Source organism: Leuresthes tenuis, unplaced genomic scaffold (assembly GCF_036924035.1).
Source record: "Leuresthes tenuis unplaced genomic scaffold, fLeuTen1.0.hap1 SCAF_23, whole genome shotgun sequence".
In the NCBI taxonomy this organism is placed as follows: Eukaryota; Metazoa; Chordata; class Actinopteri; order Atheriniformes; family Atherinopsidae; genus Leuresthes; species Leuresthes tenuis.
This window is the reverse complement of record NW_027325377.1, coordinates 25642129-25666856: the sequence shown is the minus strand read 5'-3', so window position 1 is coordinate 25666856 and position 24728 is coordinate 25642129. Positions and strand designations below refer to the sequence as shown.

Sequence of the window (24728 nt, the reverse complement as noted above, 5' to 3'; positions counted from 1 at the left end):
CTTCTTTTGTCCTCCACTTGTCCAGTTTCCTCAAATGTTTTAAGGACACACTGCACACCATGCTGAGATATGCCAAGTTTTCAGCTAGTAGCTCTTTGGGAATCACCTTGTTGCTGCAGAAATCCTATTTTCTGTCTGTCAAACTGTGTTTTCTTTGCTGTTTTTCATAGATGCAGCTAAAGAAATGGGAACAAATGATGTGTCTTTGTGACAAAGTGCCTAAAGATCCAGTTTAAAATGGCTTCTTTGCTAAGTTGTCTGTTCTGTGTCGACACAACACTGGTTCATCCCTTGAGTGATTTTGTAGGTCAGTGTTAGAAACACCACATTCCTCAGTGAGAAACTCCCAGAAGGTCTGGTGAACTATTGCCGAACATTTTAAAGGTTTACATGAAAGCTTGGCTCTTATAAATATAAAGAAAAGAGCATTTTACTGTATATTAAGCGTAAAAAGGAGTAAAACATGTGATGGATGAAGCAGGAACATTTTACAGGATGTTTTTTGACCTCTTCGACATTATACGAGATGCTTTTTCTCCTCAGAAGATGCATTATTGTTCATTATTGTCATCTGACATCCAGGTGGAACTTCCTTAACCGCCAAATACTCAGAAATGCAAACTCAATTTACTTTTTTTTTTATTCCGATGCATCTTTGTTATGAACAAATCTCATCACGAGGAACGTAAAAGTGACCTTAAATAGACTAAAAAAGTAAAATGGAATTGCAAAGTAATTCAACTTAGAAAAAAAAAAGAAAAAACGCCTTTGAATGTGAATCTTTGTCTCCAGCTTGAGAAAACGGGCGGGGATGTATGTAACACTTAAAAATGGAGGTATTGTACTTTTGGGTGCTACACTGGAGCCTCTATTTTGGTCCAGGTGGCTTGGAACGAATAGCCCGGGCCTTTGTAAAGGCAGACGACACTGAATTTTAAGCTGAGAAAGCCGGGCTTTGTACCATAAAGAGACACCCTGTCCAAGAAGGAACACACACATTCTCTTTCCCCCAGAGTTTGGCCGTGCACAGCTAGCGTGATAAGAGACCTTGTGATAGCGTGTGCTCGAATGTGTGCAGAGCAGCTGTGTTTGTTTGCTTTGTGCGAGTTAAATTCTGCATTGTTGGCTTTTTTGTCCCCTTTTAAAAAGAAGGAGCACATGTTTGTTTCTTTGAGCTTCTCTGTGCCTTCTTCATGTCTTCACGTGTGTGTGTGTGCGTTCGCCGCAGCTGTGTGTGTTAAGCTATAAACACGTCCGCTCATGATTCACTCCCTCACGACCCCGCCGAGACAAAGCTCTCTTTTCCCATGACTTTGCAACCTTTTCCCAAACAAGCGTCTCTCCATTGAACGGCTCCAACAATAGTTTCTCACAAGCAGGGCAGCTGTGGGCAGCCTCGTTAAGGGAGGGACACAATCAACCGGGGCTCATCACCGGCACGCCAAACGCACACATTTCCCCGTGTGTGCATCACCCGGGAGCGCGAGCAAACAGCCAAACAGCCAAAATACATACGGCTTCAATCGCTCGTGCACACACACAGCGCTGCACGCTCGCCCCGTGATCAAACACACACTCATCATCAAAGACTTGGTTGAGAAATACACTGCTTAATCATTCATGAAGAGATTGTCCGCACAATCCCACAATACAATGGCCTGCCAGAGCGAGGGCACCAGGTTCAGTGTGACTGAGTGTTTGTGTCTGTATGATAAGCCCCTTGTGATTGCATTTCCCCCTAACGAGGCTGAGTTCAGCTGTCCCGCCGTGCACGCGCCTCGTCCTTGGCTTTGTTGGGCTCAAACCCCCAAAGGCCTGTGAAGAATGCTTTCAACCGTCCACTTGGAAGAGGTGATGAAATGAAACGAATAATCAGGCTCATGAAAAAGAGGAGAGTGACACACATCCTTCGTGAAAAGAGGACAAATTATTTATTGTCCTCGTGTTCGGTTTCTATTCTGTTTTTTCCTCCTCACCCTCAAACTCCAATCAAGCGAGCGGCGTGCGTGTTAGCGCCCGCTGCTTAGCCCGTTTTGGTTGGATGTGGCGTTGGTGGACAGCGTCGGGGTAAGACTGCCTCTTTCTGTGAGGGAGACCTGGGTTCAAACCCCCTGCATCAAAGGAACCACCTCCAGTAGGGGTCCTGAGACAGGACCCTCTACCTGGATAAAATGCATGAACACGATTGGCTGAGCTCCCAGCTTCACGGCGTCTTACCTTTCCACAGCGAATCTGACCCTAAACTCAGCCCCAACACCTCATCTTTTACCCCTCAGAGGGTCAGCAAAGGTGACCTTTACTTTACAAAACTTTGCACACATTCCTCGGCCCCCCACACGTGCACACACACGTGCACACACACGTGCACCCCCTGCTGGGGGCCCTTCTTGTTAGGCTCCGAGGGCTGAGCACATTTTCTCCCAGTTGCCTTTACTCTCCCTCTCGTCTTGTCTCGTTCTAATTAAACAACTTGTCTGTGAGGCTCCCCCCGGTGTTGCCGGGGACGACTGTTGCTGCGGCGCAGGGAAGCGCGACAGGGATGAAAGGAGCTCACCTGCCGAGCGGCTCGGGGCTTTACCTTGAGAGCAAGCACACATGTTCAGAGAGCAGCAACACACCGAAACACAGGGCTGAGGGAAGCAGTGTGTTCGGCCTAATGAACCAAAACACACACACACAGTCGAGAGTGTGCGCCCCCGTGGCACCACCTCCGTGCGCTGTCTTTCATCTCATCAAGAATCAGTGGCGCTATAGGTCAGAGCCAGCGAAGCAGGCAGAGAATGAGGACGAACACAGTAAAGCCACTTGATGCTGTGACTGTTTTTAGAGGAGCCAGAAAGGCCGGGGACAGCGACTAACAAGCTCTCTATTAAGGCTGCCCTTGGTAACTCAATCACACACACACACATGCACACATGCACGGGGGAGTCACATGCACAGCATTTTGTGGATTTTTAAGTTCATGTTGTCAGAAAGAGACAGTACTGAGCAAAAGGCTGGATTAGCCGCTCGATTCAGGAAAACAGGAAGTAGGTGCAGGATTTACTGTAAAAATGGCTTTCTGTCATTTCTTTAAGGAGTCTTCAGGAATAGTTCTCCAGGCTTCTTGAAGGACATCCAAAGCTCTTCTTTGGATGTGGGCTGCCTTTTGTTCCGTTCTCTGTCAGATGATCCCACACTGCTTCAATAATGTTGAGGTCCGGGCTCTGGGGAGGATTCATCCCTCCATAAGACCTGTTGCCACTGATTTTCAGTCCACTTCTTGTGTCATTTGGCACAGCTCAGCCTTTTCTCCCTGTTTCCCTTCCTTAAGAACGGCTTCTTGACAGCCACCCTTCCATGGAGCCCATTTCTGATGAGGCTTGGGCCAACAGTAGATGGATCAGCTGAAGGTCCAGATGCATCTCTCAGGTCCTGTCAGGTCACAGCTGGATTTTTTCCTCTTTCTTAAGGACATCACTTTCAGATCCTGTTCATCTGCTGGAGATAGTTTTTTAGGCCTGACACTTCTTCTTTTGTCCTCCACTTGTCCAGTTTCCTCAAATGTTTTAAGGACACACTGCACACCATGCTGAGATATGCCAAGTTTTCAGCTAATAGCTCTTTGGGAATCACCTTGTTGCTGCAGAAATCCTATTTTCTGTCTGTCAAACTGTGTTTTCTTTGCTGTTTTTCATAGATGCAGCTAAAGAAATGGGAACAAATGATGTGTCTCTGTGACAAAGTGCCTAAAGATCCAGTTTAAAATGGCTTCTTTGCTAAGTTGTCTGTTCTGTGTCGACACAACACTGGTTCATCCCTTGAGTTAGGAGCCTTTTTCCTGCCTGAAGGGTTCAAAGGTCAGAGTTAAGTGTTAACTGTTGAGTGAAAATGAGTTGAAAGTCAGTCAAAGTCAGGCACCTTGAAAGCTAATTCTATGATAATAATCAGGAGCTGAAGACTTGTTCAGTTCAAAGTACAATCTTTGAACAAGTTTTCAGCTAATAGCTCTTTGGGAATCACCTTGTTGCTGCAGAAATCCTATTTTCTGTCTGTCAAACTGTGTTTTCTTTGCTGTTTTTCATAGAGGCAGCTAAAGAAATGGGAACAAATGATGTGTCTCTGTGACAGGCTGCTAATCTTTTAACAAGTTGACTGAAAATGAGTGAAAATGTCCAAAGAAAAACTGTGAAAGACCTTCAGAAAGCTGCAGAACTATCGCTGAAGAAAAGTGTGGCTGCTTGGAAGGAGGATATAAAGTAATGAGGAGTGTCAGTATGTTCCTACAGACACCTGTATCCTGAACCTGGACCAAGCACCCCCCCCCTCACACCTGAACCCCGCCCCAGACTGGGCTCACAGCCACAGTCCACAGAAAGTTAATGGACCAATATTAAAAGCCAGCCACATCTCTGCTTCCCTTTCTCTCTCTGCCCAAATTAATTATTGGTTGCATTGCTCGCCCGTCCCCTCTTCAGCAATAGGTCACCCAGGCCTTGCATTAATTGCCACAGCATATGGTCGCCAACAGATTTTAGCTGTGGGACTCGCACTTTAGCGGGGGCTATTTTTTCGCGCGCCATATTGTGCGGCGCTGGCAGCTATTGTTCGGCGCGTTAACTTCATAGAGCTAATTACGCCCCGATAATAACTTTACCTTGGAGTTTTTAAGCGTGCCGCGTGCCAACCAACCTGTTTCACACCCCATATGTTAATTAGTGGCCACATCTTCATTATGCCGCAGCGGCGCTTTAAGTTCAAGCTGTGCCGCCTGGCGCGTGGCGAACGCAGCCTCCACTGGCTGCCAATTATCCCACTCTTTCTCCCCTCTCCATCTTCCTCTTGTTCATTCTCTGTCTGCCGCTTCCTTCCCTCGCCGGGATGGCTTCCTCCCTTCCTCCTCTTTGCCCTGTGAAAGTCTTTTCCCTGATACGTGCACGTGAGTTTTCTTTCTCGCCGCTCTCTGAGCGTCTCGCTTTGTTTCCCGTTCACTTATCACTGATTAGAGGAATGTTTCAGAGGAGTTCCAGTTTTGTTTGCAGCAGGTTTCTCTTTTGGACGCGGAGGAGGGGTTTGCTGATAAAAGAGCCGAGCTTCTCATTCTCCACGTCAGCAGCAGTGTGATGCTCTGCCTTTGAGTTTTGTAGGTTTTCATGTTCGCTTTGGGCCTGATGAGAAAGACGAGCCGAGGACTGCATTATTCCCCAAAGCGCCTGCTGTTTTAGATGTGCTTCTTCTGGAGATGCTCTGATAGATCTGGCCTCGCTCTCACTTTCCATCTCTCTGCGTCTCTCACAGTTACGTTTCTTTTCCTTCTATCACTTCATCTCTTTGTCTCTGATTTGCTCTTCTTGGTTTCAAAGTTGACATTATGATCACAGGGCGAACACACAAAGCTCCAGATTCACTTTAAGGTGTTGTATTATTCTCTATCAGGAGGAAAAGGAGATGAAATCCTCGTGGAGATGCAAAGGAATGTGAAGAAGAAGGAATGCACAGATCACACACAGTTATCTTTAAAGTGTGTGTTGCACACGGATCTGACTCAACTACTTTAACAGCAACATATGGGAGGGAAAGATTCTCCACAACCCATTCCCCGTGTGCCTTCTTCTCGTTCTTTTGTTCCTTTTTTCCCGCCGCCTGATCGTTTTCTGCCGTTGTGGCGACTCATTCGTGTTACGCAACAGTTCTGCAGGCTGATTCATGTCTGCCTATTGTGTGCTGGCTTTTTGTAGCGACACCGAAAGGGAAGCAGCCACAGAGAGGACAGAACTTGGATGCTGTCAAGGGCTTTCTATGATAATTTCATTTGCAAAGACTGAAGCAGCGCCATGTGCACACGTCAGAGCGTTTGTGCTTCAGCTGCCTCAAACTTGTCCTCCTCCTCCTCTCCTCTTCTCCCTCCGGTACATTACAGTATTGCTAGCCAGCTCTGCTCCAGCATATGTCCAATTAGGCCTGAAAGGCAAAGCAGAACTGTTCTGCCTGTGATTCGTCCCCGCGGGGGTCCTGTCCGAGCGGCGCTGGAACGCCTCCCCCCTCTGATGGAGCAGCCCAGGCGGCTCGGCGGTTTATGGTTAACCAAAATGGTGGAGTAATTATTGTTTTCGGTGTAGGAACGGGAGGGGGGGGGGGGGTGCACTGTGTTGGTTTGAGTACAGAGCTGCTGCGTGCCGACACATCGGAGAGGATGCACTGCAGCGCACGTACGCGCGCACGCAGGCAGGCATTTACAGTACACTGTAAATGCTGTTAGCACTGAGCGACTCAAAGCACTTCAAGTGCTGAGATATTAGCTGATTGTGCTGTGGCACCACCACCATCCTTATGATTGCACAGCCACTTCCATCATTCCAGATCAATTTTCCACATCAGGCAGCTTTTACCTGCCCATTATCCTATTCAGCCCTTACCTCTCTGGCCTCCTGGCAGAATAAAAGCGACAGAAGGAGAGGCAGAGAGATGGGAACAAAGTGCTCTGCAGCCAGACCAGTCCTGGTCAAGCACCCATGCACCCCCAGGGACTATTTAAAGGAGCGTTCTGACAATTTAACACGCAAACTTTGATTTATTTCTGTGGAAAATGGCGGCAGATGCCATTAAGAGGAAAGAGAAGGAGCACAGAAAGTAATATGTTGGATGAGTGATTATTGTAGTGTAGGCGAAGATTTCAAAGCTAATCTGGCAGCATGTAAAGGTAACAAACCAGCTTTAAATTAAGCGATAAAACAGAGGAAAACTTGACAGCTTGATCGTGGTTTTGACATCACACTGTCTGCTATTGATGAGATCCATTACGTTCCTCCTCCTCCTTCACCTTCCTCCCTCACTTCCTCTCCTCATCCTCACTGTCAGTCAGTCCGTCACACACAAGTCTTTGTGTGTTGTTTTTGGCAGAACGCAGTTTAGTGCAACCATCTGTCTCCTCCTTCTCTCTCCCTCTCGCTCCCCCTCCTGTCGTCCCTGCCAAAGTCACCCATCGGAGGAGCTTTCTCTTTTTTCCCTCCCTCTGCATCTCCTTTTTAAATCCTGGAAACCTTATGAAGTCGTATGGCTTCCTGCCGTGTTGCTTGGTGGGAGGTTCGGTGCAGGCAGAAGAGAGAGTGCTGAGTGAACTGTCCTTGTGAGGTGCTTTCTGTGTTTGAAATGACAAGACGCCATATTTTTGAGTTTTCATGTGTGGGCTTTCTTTCATTTACTGCTCCGGTGCGCCTTTAGAAGCTGAGAGCTTTGGGAAAATCAAGAGAATCAGAAACTCTTCTCACCTGTGCATCCTTCCTTTACCCCCTTCCTCTCCCTCCTTCATCAGCAGGTCCAGGGCCAGCTCCCCCCACTGATGATTCCAGTGTTTCCCCCCGACCAGCGGACTCTGGCGGCGGCCGCAGCCCAGCAGGGCTTCCTGATGCCCCCCGGGTTCAACTACAAGCCTGGCTGCAGTGAGTGGCATCGCACACACACACGGTGCAACAGAGCACAGGCAGCTCTAATTCATGGTGTTCTCAGCAGAGAAAGGTAGAGGCCGGCTGCCTTCCCACATAAGGAGAGCTCACCCCGACATCAACATCTCCCTCCTAATAGAAAACGCAGTCCAAATACAGCCTTCCTGTTTACACTCTCAATCGTTCTCCCCCTTTCACTCAGTCCTCTTGGCTCCTTCCTTTTGTCTTGTCTATTTTTTGATGTATAAAAGCAACAAAATGAAGGCGTTCTGCAGGACACGTCTTCTTTATTTATTTATCTTTTATTTTTTTGGCTATCGCGCTCCGGCTGTGTGGCAATGTGTTGTTTACCATGATAGAGACACAGAGACAGAGAGAAGGAGAGGCTGGTGCTTGCCAGGGGATGCTGGGAATAAATGCACAGTGGGGGGGGTTAACAGAAGGGGGAGGGAGGGTGGTAATGTGACCTGCCCCAGGTTCTCCTCACATTAACACAGAACGCAGCCAGAACTCGATTCCAGCTCAGCCCACACACACCGACACACACACGTCCAGACAGCCAGGACTCATTCGTGAAATCACAAAGAATAAATATTTCAGGGGGAATAAAACTTAGATATATGGGAGCGTGCACAGGAGCCCGTGCACGCTCAGAACCCCCCACCCCACTTAGAGATTCACAGCTTCCCAAACAAGTCCGTTCCTTTTTAATTAGTGCCATCTTCACCCACACCCACTGCCTACGTAAATACCCTGTCAGGCAGTGGGCTTGTCTTTTCGCTGCCTCAGCCAACTCCAACCGGACTGGCACGCTGCAGCAGGCCAAGCCGCCCCTGAGAAAACTCTCTGGCAACTTTCAAAGTCTCTGCGAGTCGCTGCAGTTTGGCGCTGCGGCTCTAAATAGGACATGTGTAGCATTGTGCTCTGACATATTCTCACGGCACTTGATTGAAGATATGAATAGATTTTATCTGCGCAGCATGGACTTCTGTGCACCCGGCGGCTTTCTTGTTTTCACAGTTTTTCTTTAATAAAACACTCAAAACTTAAACCACAGACCTGCTGATAATTAGGAAGAAAACCGACTGATTGCTAATTAAACTTCAGAAGCATTTCTCAGTGATGATGATGCTGCAGGTTTTACTCGATGTCTGATAAAAGGAGGCTTTCCCGCTGAGGAATAAGACTTTTCTTTCTCCTCAGACAGCCAGGTGCTGCTCACAACCAGCAGACTGGACTTTCTCTGCCTGTGAGCAAACCGAACCAACATTTCTTGTTGTTTTTTGGTATCTCGCTCGCCTCCATCCATCTCCCTCTTTGGTCTGTTTGTCAGTGAGAAATCTCAGTCTATGTCCCCGAGCCAAAAGCAACATGTTTGCTTTTCTCCGTCCCTCTCCCTTTTGTTACAGCGACCCCCAGGAGAAGCATAAATATCCACTGGACTCATGTTTGTCTAGGGAGCGAGGAGAAAAGACCAATCTCCTAGAATACACAGTCCTGAAATAATTCTTTAATCCCTCCCTCCCAACTGCAGAAAAGAATCCTTTTTTTTTTTTAAAGAGTCAAGTTATATGGGAAAATATGTTGGAAGGAAAGTCTGGCTTATGCCAGGCTCATGCACACGCAGATTTACAGCGGCACATACGCACAATGGGGGCTTCTGACAGAGCCGAGAGGCTGACCCCTGTGCTGGAGGTTCAGGTCAGAAATGCAAGTTCAAGCCCTGAGAACATTCTCAAGTTTTCTCCACCAAGAAGTTTCCTGGATTAAATAGCAGCACAGAAAGCCTGACCTCCTCTGCACTACTCTGTGGTTAGTGGGCATGCTCCAGTGCAAATCAGAGCTGTCAACCAACATGTTTATACAATATGACCATAATTAAACACAATATCCTCCTCTCCCTGCCCTCCACATCCGCTTTCCCCTCGTCTCTGACCTCTTTGTTCCCCCCTCGCTGTCTCCATGAGTAATTACAGCACAGCCTATCTGCACCTAACAACTAATAGCCCAAACTCATCCTCAGCTTTCTCCACCTCCGTCTCCCTGCACTCCCACCATCTCCCCCCCGCATTCTCCCTCCATCTATCTCCTCTGCTCTGGTAGAGGAAGGGGAGGAAGAGGCTGGCTGTGGGAAGCAGAGACAGAGCTTAACTTTGGGAGTAAAAGGTGATAACGGAGAGCGAAGGAGCACCTGAAGCAGCGGCCTCTCCACAGCTGAGGGGGGGAGGGGAGAGAGCGGTGCTTAATTACGGCGCTGGGGCCGGCTTTATCAGAATCCCCTCACCTCGCTGCTCTTTGTCAGGAGGTATTAAGGAGGAGGACACACAATCAGGCTTTTCATTAGGGCCCTACTGGCCCGGCACACAAAGGAAAGCTTTAACAGCTGCAGAAAGGGACTCAGGTGGCGGCGGAAGGTAGGGGTGATGAAAGAGGGAGGAAGATGGGGGCGTTGGCAGAGAAATGAAGATGCAACTGGTGTGTAAAACCTACTGTTTTATTAACGTGATTTTCTCCTGCAGGTGACCCCTACCCTCTCCAGCTCATCCCCACAACGATGGCTGCTGCGGCTGCTGCCGCCGCCACTCCTGGCCTGGGGCCCCTCCAGCTTCAGGTGAGCCGCCGCCGCCGCCGCTCGCTCCCAGTGATGCTCTTCATGGTCAGAGCGCAGAAATAACAGCCATGTGGGCTGAAATCCTCAGAATCTGGCAGTGATGCTGATGAAATTTTGAGCTCTTATTGAGACATCCTAAAAATTTTATCCGTTCTTCTGAAAGCCTTGAAACACAAACAGCAATATGTTTGATTTCCAAATAGAAAAGCAGCTGATGTAGTATAGCGCCTGCTCACCAGAAAGCCTTCAGCAGTAATGAACCGCAGGACAAACCACCAAGCAAAGCATTTAAGTTTTATTTATTTATTTATTCCAGAAAGGAGCATTCGCAGCTGACACTTTGACTAAAAATGTGTTGAAGTTACACAGTTCTGCTGAAACGGGACCAAAAGATTAAGGCTCATCAGCATGTTCTCCTTCTCACTCAGCTGATGCCACATTTCATGGTTAAAGGAGGATGATTAGGACACAAAAAGAGCTTTTTTATGACTAAACCAAAAGCTTTGCAGAGGCAGGAGACACAGGCAGGCAGAAGCAGAACTTAACTGGACTGAACAAAGAAAATCAGGGGGTGTATAAACTGAGAGAAGTAACAATTTCATGCAGAGCAGAGGTGGCAGTCGGAGACAGACAGCCAGTGACTCAGAAAGTAAAACAGCGGCTCGAAAATAAAAAAACAGGAAGTAAAGTTTAACAGAACAACACAGAGATATCACAACCTGAACCAGGAGATGTTCCACGGCTGTGGTTCAGCCTCACAGGCAGAACCAGGTTGGAACAGGCTCACCTGGCCATCAGTTAAAGGGCCAGTCCGTAAGCACATGCAGCCATTCCCAGGAGTGATTTAAGCGTATGCACCCCCCTGCTGAGCCTTAAATCTACAGGGCAAAGAAAGCAGAGCAGAGATGACACGGTGAGAGGAAGAGGATGAAATAAGACTCATCTGTTATCCCACTTAAAGAGTCTGAGTCCTCCACTCATGCAGAAAAACACAAGTACAACTCTCATGCTTCCCCTCAAACCTCACGAGCTTCACGGCCCCCTCTTCCAGGGTTAAGAGCCCTCCGCTGCCTGTCTGAAACACATTAAGCTCCAGATCTGCGCTCGCCACCTCTGCCTCCCTGACATGTGTAATTATAAAGTGTAACAGCTGCTTTCACGCACGCCTTGTCATGTACATTAGCGCATCTTACTGTTTACGGCGGGGAGATGTGGGTTAAAGGTGTGTGCAGAACATTTGCACCTGTCAGAGAAACGTGCCGCTTCATATGCAGCAGGGAGACCGGAAAAGCTGGAACTGTCATGGAGAACCGACCTGATGTCATTATTACTGCTTTCTGTGCTTCAGTCCCTTCGTGCATGTGTTCAGACTCGCTTCAGTTGGGGTGAAACAGCACGAAAAACCCATCTCACTTGCAGATTTCTTTAACAATCCTCAGAGAAAAGCAAAAAAAAAACACTGAGATTAAGGCTGACATGAGTACAGATGTCTCAGATTGTCTCCCTGCCCTCATTTCAGGAGGTGTTCTGTCGCCTGGTCGAGACGCCAGTGACAAAAACGAGTGTTTCTAACGAGTTTCCATCGAAGGAAGACTTTAAACACACTCTGCCTGCAGCTGGCTGTGTTGTACCGAGTTTCAGGTGCTGACAGCACACCCAGTGACAGATTATAAGAGCTAAAGCTTCAACACAAAGGGCTAATAACCGTTTAAATGTTCACTTATACGTCGTTTATTTTTTTGTGAAGTAAAAAATAGAGAAAAAGCCAACAAGTGGAACTGAAGAAGCAGCATTAAGCCACCGTATTTCAGCCATGTGCTTAAATCCTTGAGCCTCCTCAATAAAAAATACTTTCTGTGTTTTTATCCTTCTCTTCACTGTAAATAAAAGCCTTAAAAAGTCACATCCAGCAGAAAGTTCCAGGGTGAAAACGCCCTAAAGAGCAAAGACTTCAGATTATTTCCCATCATGCACCTGGTGGAAATCCTTAACGATGAAGTTGACCAAAACGCAGCTTTTAGCCACAGCTGCAGATATTATTTACTGTCAGCAACAGCTGGTTCTTCACCAACCATCAGAACAGGCTGAGAATGAGAAGTTCCTGCCCCAAAAGTCTGATTTAAAGCAGCTCAGATGTGTGAAAAGCATCCAACCTCAACCATGATAATCCCACAGTCTGTGGGACATCTTAACCCTGGTGTCGTCAGCAAGAACTATGAAAAAGGAAAGAGAAAATACATTAGCTTAAATGCTAAATCTGGACTTTAAATCTCAGAAATAAATCCACAGAGTCTGAAAGGAGCTAAAAGAGTTTAGAATCCAGATGATGGGTCATAATACATTCTGCAGAACGCTTTTCTATAAGTTCACTGTAGATATGAATAAGGAAATCAAGCTCGGTTTCCTGCCTTTTGACCTCCTCAGACTGCATCACAAGTCGGGAATGAAAGACGCGTGCGGGTAAATCGCTCAAAAGCACAGCTTTAAGTGCAGTTTGTAGGGAAAAAATGTATTAATCTCAGTGATTTAAAGCTCCTTCTGTCATCTTCTTTTCTAACGTCCTACACAGAAATGTGGAGAGTAGCTCTTCCAGTCAATGGGAGCTTAACACAGAATCCTCTACAGAAGGTTTCCACGGCAATGGAGGCTTTGGAGTGTGCAAGGTTGGCATTTAGCATCTTAATCTGAGGGATGAGAGTGACACTGTGCATTAGAGCATGTTAATCTGGCTCCCTATTGACCCTTGATATCATTGATACAGTATCAAGCACATCACACAAATGCACTTAGAGGGACAGACAGTGGGCTGAAAAATGAAAAGGAAAATCCACTTATCCAGGCAGGAGAGAAAGATGTGGTGATAACGATGAAAAGGCAGAAGCATCAGTGTAAAGGATGAGCTGCAACAGAGCCGGAGGTAAGTGGAGGAGGAGAAAGTGTGCAGCATAAAGAGGGTCAATAGCACGGGTCAGGCATCATATGGAGAGGCAGATGTTGGAACATATTGTCCTGGATTAGCGCACTGTACACCGGAGACAGAGATGGACGAACAGCGGACAGGCGGCCGGGGGGAGGGGGGAACAGATGAGGGGAGGTAAAAGGGAAAATCAGCTTGTTTCTGTAGCAAAGCTTATCTGAGACTGAGGGGATAACAGCAAAGCAGTTTTCTGTGTCTGAAAGGCCTCCTGGAAGCGCTGCTGATAGCAGGAATCAATGAGAGATCAATATGCAGCAGAGATGGGACACGTGCCTCCTTTTCTGCTGAAGTCTGATTAAAGTTAAGATGATAAAGTAAAGGGTGCAGCTTTCATTCGTGGGGTTTTATTCACAGATAAGTTTCAGCTGCCTTAAAAACAAAGATTTAAAACGTGTTTTTTTTTCCAGAAGTGAAAAAAGCAGATAAACGCAGGACAATCCGTTAAATCCATACCCAGCGTCCAACAAAACAACCGCCGCTAACTCAGACAACAGAGATCAGGAGAGGTCGTAATCTGCAGCTTTAGTCAGATTACGACCCACGTGCACGCGCACACGTGCACGGACGGACGAAGACGACAACAGAAACAGCAAAACAAGAGAATGGAAACAGCTTATTGTGTATCAATACTCACACAGAATCAGTCAAAGCAAACAGTCAGGTCACCTTTTCACCTCCACCAAGCTCACGCACGCACACGTGCACATGCACACACACGTGCACATGCACACGCACGCACACGTTGGAGTGTCATGTGACTCGCACACACTGACCACTCGACGCTGGTCTCACTTTAGAGGATTAAGGAGAAGTGGGGAGCAGGTCCGAATGAGTGCACACACACGTGCACACGCACGTGCACGCGCATGCACACGCACGCACGCACACAGCTCAGCAGCGTGCCCGGCGTGTGAGTAACATTTCAGATTCTTAAGTCTCATCCAGCCACCACGACTCCATTTTCCCCCGCTCGCTCCTCTGAGTGTGCCTGCTCCTCCGGTCTCCCCAGGGGGCCCTGCGCTGTCACTTCCTGTTTGTTGACATGCGTGTCGTTGTGGCGACGCTCCGGGCGCGCTCCGCAGTGCACCGTGCGTGCGTGCACGTGTGTGTGTGCCTGCTCGCCGGCCCATTGAGCAGAGCTGAGTGACGGGAGCTGGCCTGTAATGGAACTCAATTCAGTCCTCAAATAAAGAGGCCTTTGAACCACTGGTCCGAATCCGGCAGAACGCACACATGCGTGCACGCCGCCTGTGGTCCGCTCGCCGGGGGGGGGTGAGGGGTGTTCATGCTCGGCTGCACCCCCCACCCCCCTTCTTCCACCTCCTTTCCAGGAGCTACAGAGCAGCTAATTGAAGAGAAGCGAGCGGCGGCGGCTGATCTGAGCTCAGCGAGCTGCTGAAACTCACAGATCTCCCGCTGGGCTACATCCACATTATCAGATGCATTTCTGACTTTTTAGCTCCATAAACTCTGCTTCACAGTGTTTATCAGGGGTGGAGCAACCTTGCCCCCCCGTCTTGCTTCTCACCTGAGATAACGACTGACTTTCTTGGAATGACAGGTATCCGTTTGTGGATTAAATTCAAATAGAAAATTCGATAAAAGCAATTGGTAAAAAAGAAAAAGAAAGAGGGCTGTAATGGAAAATAAGTCGCTTTTCCATCTCAGCTGCGTTATTGGAGCAAACCTTGTTGTTGCCACATGTGACTGACAGTCAGGCAGAGATTCCTCTGAGAAGTGTGGCTTTGTGCAGCGAGCATGCTGCCAATATTTGTCTTGTTTGTCCAAAAAAAAAGGAAAAAGAGAGATTAATGTCTTTATTTAAGATAGCAGGGAAGAGCAGGAGGTAAACGTGGCTGTCAGGAGAGATAGAGCGAGGTACAAACAGGCGGAGGGGGGGGGGGACGGAGAGTGAAACAGCAGTGACAGCATCTCTTCCTTGTCCATTTGCATAAACCAGCCTTTGTTTGACGCCGGTGGCCGGCAGCCAAGCAGCAACAGAAGGACGGAAGTTAAACTCAAAAAAAGGATGGTCCTGTTCCAGAAAATGATTCCAGCAGAAATAAATAACAATTATAACTATTGAAAAGCAAAAAAAACAACACATCAGTTACTTCTAACCGCGCTGGTGCTCCTCAGAGGACGGGGAGACGGCGCCGCGGCGCCTTGGAGATTTGTATTAACGGACATGAAAGTGTCTGAGCGTCGCAGGATGATTCTGAGGAGCAACGCCGCGCCTAAGAACACTGAAGCTCTTTCCAAGTTGTGAGCATTATGCTGGGTCTGTTGCTGTGGAAATACTGGCCAGAGACTGTTTAGCGTGATACAATAGTATTGCATAAATACACCAGAGCATGTTCACACCAGAGCAGCTTGTGCCATAATGCTTTAATTTAATTGCAAATTAATTAGATACATAAATAAGAGTAAAGAAAACAGTTTTTCTTCCCCACGGCAGTCGTTCCTCTTTATTTTGGACCTATTTTATCATGTTTGTGTGCTTTTTCAGCCCATCACATGTCCCATCTGGCCTGTAGCCTCACAAATTTCCCTCTTTCCTCCCCCATCATCACTTTTTTTTCACCTTGAGCGAGAGCCGGGCTCCCCGGCGTGACCTCGATAGCCGGAAAGCTTGCCTTTCTCCCACGATGCACCTGGAGGGGACATGGCCATCTCTGGGCCTGTCAGAGAGGCTGTTAGCGCTTCTCCCATGGGGAGGGCGGGGGGGGCTGACAGTAGAGATGTCCCTCTGTCACACAAACAGAGGCCGGGCCACTAATGGCCTCTTCATCCAGAGCTTTTTAGCCGCTTCTTCTTTTTTTGTGCTCTCTCAAGTATTCATTTATTCATGCCATCCTTTTTTTCTCTCCTCCCGTCTCTTTCACCCTCACTCTTCTTCTTCCTCCCCCCCCCCCCCGTCTCTCTCACCTCACAGCAGTTGTACGCAGCTCAGCTGGCAGCCATGCAGGTTTCTCCGGGGGCCAAGCAGCACGGAGGCAACCTCCCACCCCAGGCCAACCTGGGCACACACTCCCCGCCCACCAACATGCACTCTCAGAGCGATAAGGGCCGCAGCTCCCCCCAACCCAACAAGACCAAGGTGAGGAAGAAGGTGCAGGCTCTGTGTTTGTGCATGTTTCTGTGTTCAGACCAGGCTGACTAACAAGGCTGCTGGCGCTCAGAATTAATCAGGACGTTCAGAAATCCGAACAGCTTCAGAGACGTTGTTCTTCCAGGTTATTCAGCTCTTTGGAGGCAAACTTTGATCCGTGGGATCACTTTAAGTGTCTGAGACTGAAAACGTGGCCGTTTGGCGTCCCGAGCAGCTGATCTCAGCCCGCAGTCGCCTCGCGTCTTCAAATCAAACGACTTTATCACAGAAGTCCAGCTGGTGTCTGTTGGGGCCGATTCAGACGCCGTTTCTGTCGTTTTCTCGGCTGGTTGCCTGATGGAGCCGATGGGGAGAAGCCGTGTGTCCATTCAAGTGGAATTCTATGAATATCTGGTTGGCTGCTGGAGCCCCACCTCCGCGTCCCGCTGCGCCTCCTGCTGCTCTCTGGCCGCCACGCAGAGCTGCTGACGGCCAGAGAGCAGAAGAGACGCCGCTCAGATTCGCCCAAAAATGGGACAAAAATCTCAAAACTCCACAATTTAACAATATGCTCCAGATTTGAGCCCCAAACACACATCAGTCCTGATCTCCATGCTCCTCTGCTTTGACACCTGTTACTTCCACATCGGTGGTGTGCACAGCCACGTGCACGCGCTCAGTTTGCACCACTCCTCCCCACATCACACCTTATTTCCATATATATGGAGTTGGGCTGACAGGCAAGTGCTGAGGCCTGTGATGGAGGCCGAGGGGGGGGCCGTAATGGCCTTCACAGTCCAGCAGGAGTGACTTACTGGGGAGTGGACCGATGTGGACCCCGACCGTCCCCAGGAGCTGAAATGGCAGCTCCACCACAGAGCTGTTGACTAACATAAGTGCTCTGTGGAGTTTGGAAGATATTCTTCTTTCTTCTTGCCCTCCACCCTGACCACTGGAGCGCCCCCTCTCCTTCCTGCCAGCCACTTCCTCCTCTCTGGTCCAGTAATGTATATTTCAGTGCTGTGCTCCCCATGCGGGCTCCATCTCACGTCTGCAGTCATTTGGAGAGCCAGCGCCTGGCGCTGCTCACAGCTGTTTGGACTCAGGCACACACCACTTAAGTGCTTTACCCTCGGGTGAAACACACACACATTCAGGTGTAGAACAAGACGCCAGCACACACACTCCTGCTCAAATCACTGCAGACTACAAGCAGCTTTCTTACATGCAAGAGTGGCTCCTCAGACGCATGCATGCACACCGTTAGCACGGAGCGAGAAAATCTGCACCATATGCACATCTTCTGCTGGCATGCATCACGAAAGCATCAGTCTTCACCTCGTGGAAGTTAATCAGTTCACAGGAAAGTGCTTAAAATGAGGTTAAACTCCAGGTTCTCAAAGACAGTAATCAAACTGATGGGAGGGTTCCACACCCTGAACACACAGAACCTCTGGTTCCAACATCTGTATGCAAACTGCTGCTGCTGTCGCCTGTCTGCACGTGCACGCTCCTGCCCACCGTGGAGCTAACGTCACTCTGCAGAGTTTCCTTTAACGAGCCTCAAAGTCTGGGACTCGTGCTTCTGTGTCCTCTGCATGGAGCTGCACAATTAATAGATTTTAATCTTGATTTTACGATGGTCCGATGTCTAAAATGCGTGTTGGAGGTTTGAGTAACTATCTGTGACGTGAGGACAGATATCTACCGCTCTGTTAGGGTTAGAAAACAGTCTTTATTCAGGCTAAAAGAGCAAAGCCTCCTTTCTGAAAGCCGCTTTAACACTTCAGAGGCAGCGGCTCCGACAGCCACGACAGGTACAAGCTTCATCCGCCTCACACAGAAACGGGAGAAGCCAGGAATGAAAAAGGGCTTCGTGTTGATAAGAGCAGAGCAGATAAATCTGACTTTAACTCCTGAAGAACAGTTAAAGGTTCGCTCTTATCAGAAACATGTGGGAGCTTCACAGTTCAGAAGCTGCAGGACAGTAAATAATACCTCCGTCGGGTTTCAGAAGGATTCTTGTTCCAATTAAGCAGAAGTAAAACAATCAATCATGATTTTTCTGTGCAGAACAGGCAGGAACCGGTGTCATATCTGCCTGCTCTGCGTCGCCTGCTGTCTGAGAACAGTTTGAGATGACGATGTAATTAATATCCGAACAGGACGGGAAGCGAGGCACCTGCACACGAACACGCTGTGACGGGGATAAACGGGGAGCCGCACACACTTGTCCTTTTAATTGAACCGGTGATAAGATGCAGAACGCTGATGTCGGCATCCACAGAAGTGAAATGCAGCCCACACACACAGAAACCTCTCCCCTTCTGCTTCCTCTCCATCTCAGCGTCCCTCTGGCTCTCGCTGTCACTCCGTCTCAAAGCTGGAGACGGTTTCATCAGCCAAGAACGGCACAAAAGCAATTGTATTAATTCAAGCTTCCTCACACACACTTTCAGGAGATTTGGAGCTTGTTGAACAATGTCGGTCCAAGCGTCTCAGCTCCACAGTCTCAACTAATTCCTCCACACTGGCGTGAAGCAGGTTGGCCACCTTCCCACCGCAGGATTTGCCTTGGCGCGAAGAGGAAACTCCCCCCATCTGTACGAGAGGCAGAGCGATTATCCATTTGTAATAAAGCCCACCATAATATGGGTCAGGATTGAGAAGATCCTGCTCAGTTTCCTCCTTCTCCTCCGGCCCATTGTCTCACCGAAGGCATCTTTGGGGGTCCTCCCTCTATTGAGAAAGACCCCCTAATGAAGGACAATCCGGTTAGGCCTCATCGTGAGCGTGCACGTGAGCGTGCACGGCGACGGCTCACACACACGCCTGAGCACGTACACATCGAGGGGCTTAATTGAGTTGTGAGGGGCTCATAAGGCTTAGTGCGACTCGAGGAGTGGGAATCAGGGAAAGTCGGCCTTAATGAGTGAATATAGCCCCCCCCCCCCCCCCCCAACACACACTGTAACCGCCTCAGCAGCAATTAGACTAATGACCAGAAAATAAAGACAAATAACGTCTCTATCATGTTGCTCCTGCAACAGAAACTTCTCCGGAGAACAAACAGATTTAAATTGATCTGAACTATATTCCCCAAACCACCGTTTTGTGTCTTTAACTCGCTTCTCTTGCTCCATGTTTGGCTTTTAATTGCGGCGTTTTAATTACACAGAGTGGTTTGTGTACATCTGCTCCCTCTGTGATCTAATTCCTGCCTTCCTGTCATGTGACCCTCTGCGGCTCCCTCTGATTGGATTAGGTCATCAGCAGGGTTGATGTTGCCATGACAGTTAACGTGATAACGTGGCGGCGGCGTCCCGGGCTGCTGTGCGTTGTGTTGAGGCTGCTGTAGAGGTTCTGCTGGTTGTTTGCAGCGCTCCTGTGTGTGTTGTTGTGTTTCAGGCAGAAAACGCTGCCCTGCTGTTTCCACACACACTCTTGAGTTTAATGGAGCGAGAGCAAATCGAAGTGACAGACTGTCCTCGGTTCTGTTCGCTGTTTGAAACATGGAGACGTGGCGCCGTCTTTAGCCTCTCACACCTCTGAAGACAGCGTGGGGGACGCGCTGTTCTCTGTAGGACAGAGGGAGGCGTCCCCTGCACCTCTGAGAGGGTTTAAGGTGTCCTGACCTGGTCTGAGGGGCCGCCTGCGCCCGTGCATGTGCATGACTCGTCTCGGCCTTGGTTTCAGGGCGATTTTGTGTCACGGGATGCGTTATTCTGCATGTGAATGTCAGTGGTTTGCACCGTTTTATCTTGTGTGTGCTGTTTGAAGAGGGCCAGTGGCATGCACCCTGTCACCTTGTCATCCCGCCAGGCTTGCCTCAGATTGCTGTGCATGGGCTCCCGATTAATTTTCACGTGGTCTCGGTCAGGGAGGTAACGAGGGCGTCCCCCCGGCCTCCCGCTTCCAAATTCCTACGGTGGTCACAGCGGGCGAAACTGTGCTGTTTTGGTTTTTGCAGGACAGTGAGGGTGCACAGCCACTGAACCTGTCGGCCAAGCCTAAGGCATCCGAGAGCAAGTCACCCAACTCCCCCCCAACTTCCCCACAGGTTCCTGCTGCTGGTGCCAAGCTGGGCCCCACAGGCTCCATGAAGCACAGCGCCGCCCCCTCCAGCATCGGAGGACCACCGACCAGAGTCAGCTCAATAGGTAAGTAGATTTAAGCAGCCGTCACATTAGCACGCCACAGCGAAGCTAACAGATAAGCAACATTTATTTCTCCTGTTGTGTGAAAGTCTTTAGCTCCTGATTATTATCTTAGAATTAGCTTTTCACTCAACAGTTAACACTTAACTCTGAGCTTTGAAGCATTCAGGCAGGAAAAAGGCTCCTAACTCAAGGGATGAACCAGTGTTGTGTCGACACAGAACAGACAACTTAGCAAAGAAGCCATTTTAAACTGGATCTTTAGGCACTTTGTCACAAAGACACATCATTTGTTCCCATTTCTTTAGCTGCATCTATGAAAAACAGCAAAGAAAACACAGTTTGACAGACAGAAAATAGGATTTCTGCAGCAACAAGGTGATTCCCAAAGAGCTATTAGCTGAAAACTTGGCATATCTCAGCATGGTGTGCAGTGTGTCCTTAAAACATTTGAGGAAACTGGACAAGTGGAGGACAAAAGAAGAAGTGTCAGGCCTAAAAAACTATCTCCAGCAGATGAACAGGATCTGAAAGTGATGTCCTTAAGAAAGAGGAAAAAATCCAGCTGTGACCTGACAGGACCTGAGAGATGCATCTGGACCTTCAGCTGATCCATCTACTGTTGGCCCAAGCCTCATCAGAAATGGTCTCCATGGAAGGGTGGCTGTCAAGAAGCCGTTCTTAAGGAAGGGAAACAGGGAGAAAAGGCTGAGCTGTGCCAAATGACACAAGAAGTGGACTGAAAATCAGTGGCAACAGGTCTTATGGAGGGATGAATCCTCCCCAGAGCCGGACCTCAACATTATTGAAGCAGTGTGGGATCATCTGACAGAGAACGGAACAAAAGGCAGCCCACATCCAAAGAAGAGCTTTGGGATGTCCTTCAAGAAGCCTGGAGAACTATTCCTGAAGACTCCTTAAAGAAATGACAGAAAGCTGGTCTCAGAGGGTTCAGGCTGTGTTGGAGGATAAAGGAGCTCATTGTTTTCTGCACTTTTCACTGAATCACTTCACCCATTTTCCATTTTCCTGGGACTTTAGTATAAACTTAAAATGATCCACCAACAAAAAACTGCCATTAAAGCAGAAATAAAACAAATCCTGTTCTCTATAAGACAAAGAACTGAACTGATATTAAAGCAACAACCTTTAATTAAACCCAAACACATGCTGCCCACATTTATCTACACTTTAGAGAAGTGTTTGCAAATCGCTCCCATAATGTCGGTCTTTAAGGGAAGCATGAATATCTCTGTCGGTCGTGGCGTTGACGGCTCTCTCAGCCTTAATCATGCCCAGCCACATGCACACATACATAAAATATGACATAAATGAATCACTATTTTGTACTGTTAATCCATTTTTCACGCAGCGCTGATAGTTCAAATATTACACATATGTAACAGGCTATAATTAGCGTGTTTGTGCTCTTCCTCCGTGCTGCTGTTTGCCCGCGGGCTGCTTCATTGTTATGTGTTTATTAGTGACTGAAAGAGACAGAGAGACATGGGAAGGAGGGAAGAGGAGAGATGAGGATTAGCAGGGGTTTTTTTTGGGAGCAGTGAAGCGGGGGAATAATAAATAGAGGAGTGCATGACAGACAGGAGGTATCACCAATGAGATTAGACAAGCCTCTTACATGAGCCAGGACAGCGCAAACACCCAGCATTAATGACACAATGACAGCACACACTCACAATCCTTATAGTCCCACAGTCAGTCTTTTCCCCTGATTTCCTGGCTAATCTCACTGTTTTTCAACAAATCGGTGGATTTAATATCAGATTAGAGGCTTTTCGGGTCCCAGATGTTTTTTGTTCTGAAAAATGGATTACAGTGTTTAAAGTTTGTGTGTGATCCCCGCTGAATCATCTGAGCGAGATCCCAGATATGCTGCGGCTCTCCCATCTGTTGCAGCCGCTGAGTTTCAGCTGCTCAGAAGTTGGAGGCGGGTGGTGCAGGGCAGGCAGGCTGAGTCCAGAGGTGCTGGTTTGGAGCCTGAATCCGAACAGTTTAAAAAGGTCATCGACCGTTTAAATGTCTTCGAATGAGCTTTATGTGGATTAAAAGACACAAAAAGGAGTCAGAAATGCTCCAAATCGACCAAAAAAGCCTCCACAGATGGGATACTTTTACATTTCGATTGACTTCCTGCAAACATGGGCTCAAACAAACCTCCCTTTGACACCTGACCACCTCCAGGCACGTTTTCCCAAGCTCCATCCATCCCAAACTGAAGGCCTGTCGGCTCCTGTAACCCCCCCCCCACAGACTGCTCTGTCCCAGTGCTTTTATGGATGAAATGTGAAAAAAGAAATAAAAACTTGGATGAGAAGAGCAACACAACCCTCCTCCTATCTGGGTCACTCATCTCCATCTCTTTCGACTGCAGATTAAAATCAGCCGTCACCTTATTCTGTTGATTCTGTCGCCCCCCCCTCTTTTTATCTTTTTGTTTTGGCTCCTCTCACACCCAGATTTTCCGGTTATGACTTCTGAAAGAGTTCACAGCTCCGTCATTACCAATCTGAAGCTGGTAATCTGGCCTGAGATGGCATTAGCGGTGCGGATTAGCGCAGATAAAGGCCCCATAAACCAGCAGCGGCTCTTTGTTGAGAACGAACCCGCCTGATGGAGAGAGGCGGCCAGAGCAGATGCCTCATCTGCCACTGAGCTGCAGAAAATCATCTGAATAATAGGCGCTGAGGAGGTGGGCAGATGTTTCCATCTGGGGAAATTAGCAGGACTTTTATTTCGCTGTAGTAAGAGAGCTCGGGTCACCTCTGTTTAACGCCGCCGGCCTTGAAGGCGTTTCACCTTTCTGAATGTAAAGTGTTTGTTCATGTCTCTCCCTCATGGTTAATCTGGATTAAAACCTCACATTTTAGCTCACGTGTGAAAGCAAAAAGCTGTTCTAAATTTGTCTTTGTCTGCGTCTCAGCAGACCTGTTGTCGACGCTGTCCTCAACAGCCTACCTGAACGACCACGAGGCCGTGACCAAGGCCTTCGCCGAGGCCCGGCAGATGAAGGAGCAGCTGAAGAGGGAGCAGCAGGTCCTGGACGCCAAGGTGGCCGCCGTCAGCAACCTCAGCCTCAACAACGGGCGCTCGGACAAGGTGAGCCGCTTTGAAACGGGCCGCTTTGGCGCTCCTCTGTGTCGTAACGGGCCGCTTTGGCGCTCCTCTGTGATGTAACGGGCCGCTTTCGCGCTCCTCTGTGTTGAAACGGGCCGCTTTGGCGCTCCTCTGTGTCGTAACGGGCCGCTTTGGCGCTCCTTTGTGTCGTAACGGGCCGCTTTGGCGCTCCTCTGTGATGTAACGGGCCGCTTTGGCGCTCCTCTGTGATGTAACGGGCCGCTTTGGCGCTCCTCTGTGTCGTAACGGGCCGCTTTGGCGCTCCTCTGTGTTGAAACGGGCCGCTTTGGCGCTCTTCTGTGTCGTAACGGGCCGCTTTGGCGCTCCTCTGTGTCGTAACGGGCCGCTTTGGCGCTCTTCTGTGTCGTAACGGGCCGCTTTGACGCTCCTCTGTGTCGTATCGGGCCGCTTTGGCGCTCCTCTGTGTTGAAACGAGCCGCTTTGGCGCTCCTCTGTGTTGAAACGAGCCGCTTTGGCGCTCCTCTGTGTTGAAACGAGCCGCTTTGGCGCTCCTTTGTGTTGAAACGAGCCGCTTTGGCGCTCCTCTGTGATGTAACGGGCCGCTTTGGCGCTCCTCTGTGATGTAACGGGCCGCTTTGGCGCTCCTCTGTGTTATAACGGGCCGCTTTGACGCTCCTCTGTGTCGTATCGGGCCGCTTTGGCGCTCCTCTGTGTTGAAACGAGCCGCTTTGGCGCTCTTCTGTGTTGAAACGAGCCGCTTTGGCGCTCCTCTGTGTTGAAACGAGCCGCTTTGGCGCTCCTTTGTGTTGAAACGAGCCGCTTTGGCGCTCCTCTGTGTTGTAACGGGCCGCTTTGGCGCTCCTCTGTGTTGAAACGAGCCGCTTTGGCGCTCTTCTGTGTCGTAACGAGCCGCTTTGGCGCTCCTCTGTGTTGAAACGAGCCGCTTTGGCGCTCCTCTGTGTTGTAACGGGCCGCTTTGGCGCTCCTCTGTGTCGTAACGGGCCGCTTTGGCGCTCTTCTGTGTCGTAACGGGCCGCTTTGGCGCTCCTCTGTGTTGAAACGGGCCGCTTTGGCGCTCTTCTGTGTCGTAACGGGCCGCTTTGGCGCTCCTCTGTGTCGTAACGGGCCGCTTTGGCGCTCCTCTGTGTTGAAACGAGCTGCTTTGGCGCTCCTCTGTGTCGTAACGAGCCGCTTTGGCGCTCCTCTGTGTCGTAACGAGCCGCTTTGGCGCTCCTCTGTGTTGAAACGAGCTGCTTTGGCGCTCCTCTGTGTCGTAACGAGCCGCTTTGGCGCTCCTCTGTGTCGTAACGAGCCGCTTTGGCGCTCCTCTGTGTTGAAACGAGCTGCTTTGGCGCTCCTCTGTGTCGTAACGAGC

At 49.1% G+C, this 24728-nt stretch overlaps 1 protein-coding gene across 10 annotated transcripts in view; it reads left to right on the top strand.

Moving 5' to 3' along the window:
- The window catches only part of sox5 (SRY-box transcription factor 5), an 83171-nt gene that overhangs the window by 48606 nt on the left and 9837 nt on the right, over positions 1 to 24728 (top strand). For 3 of the 10 annotated variants that reach the window (XM_072377138.1, XM_072377133.1, XM_072377137.1), the window contains 5 exons: positions 7292 to 7418; positions 9941 to 10032; positions 15945 to 16109; positions 20071 to 20260; positions 23199 to 23374. In XM_072377138.1, the coding sequence (XP_072233239.1) occupies positions 7292 to 7418; positions 9941 to 10032; positions 15945 to 16109; positions 20071 to 20260; positions 23199 to 23374 (750 nt within the window). The remainder of the gene's footprint in view (positions 1 to 7291; positions 7419 to 9940; positions 10033 to 15944; positions 16110 to 20070; positions 20261 to 23198; positions 23375 to 24728) is intronic. The other 7 variants (XM_072377141.1, XM_072377142.1, XM_072377135.1 and 4 more) reach the window with 6 other exon arrangements.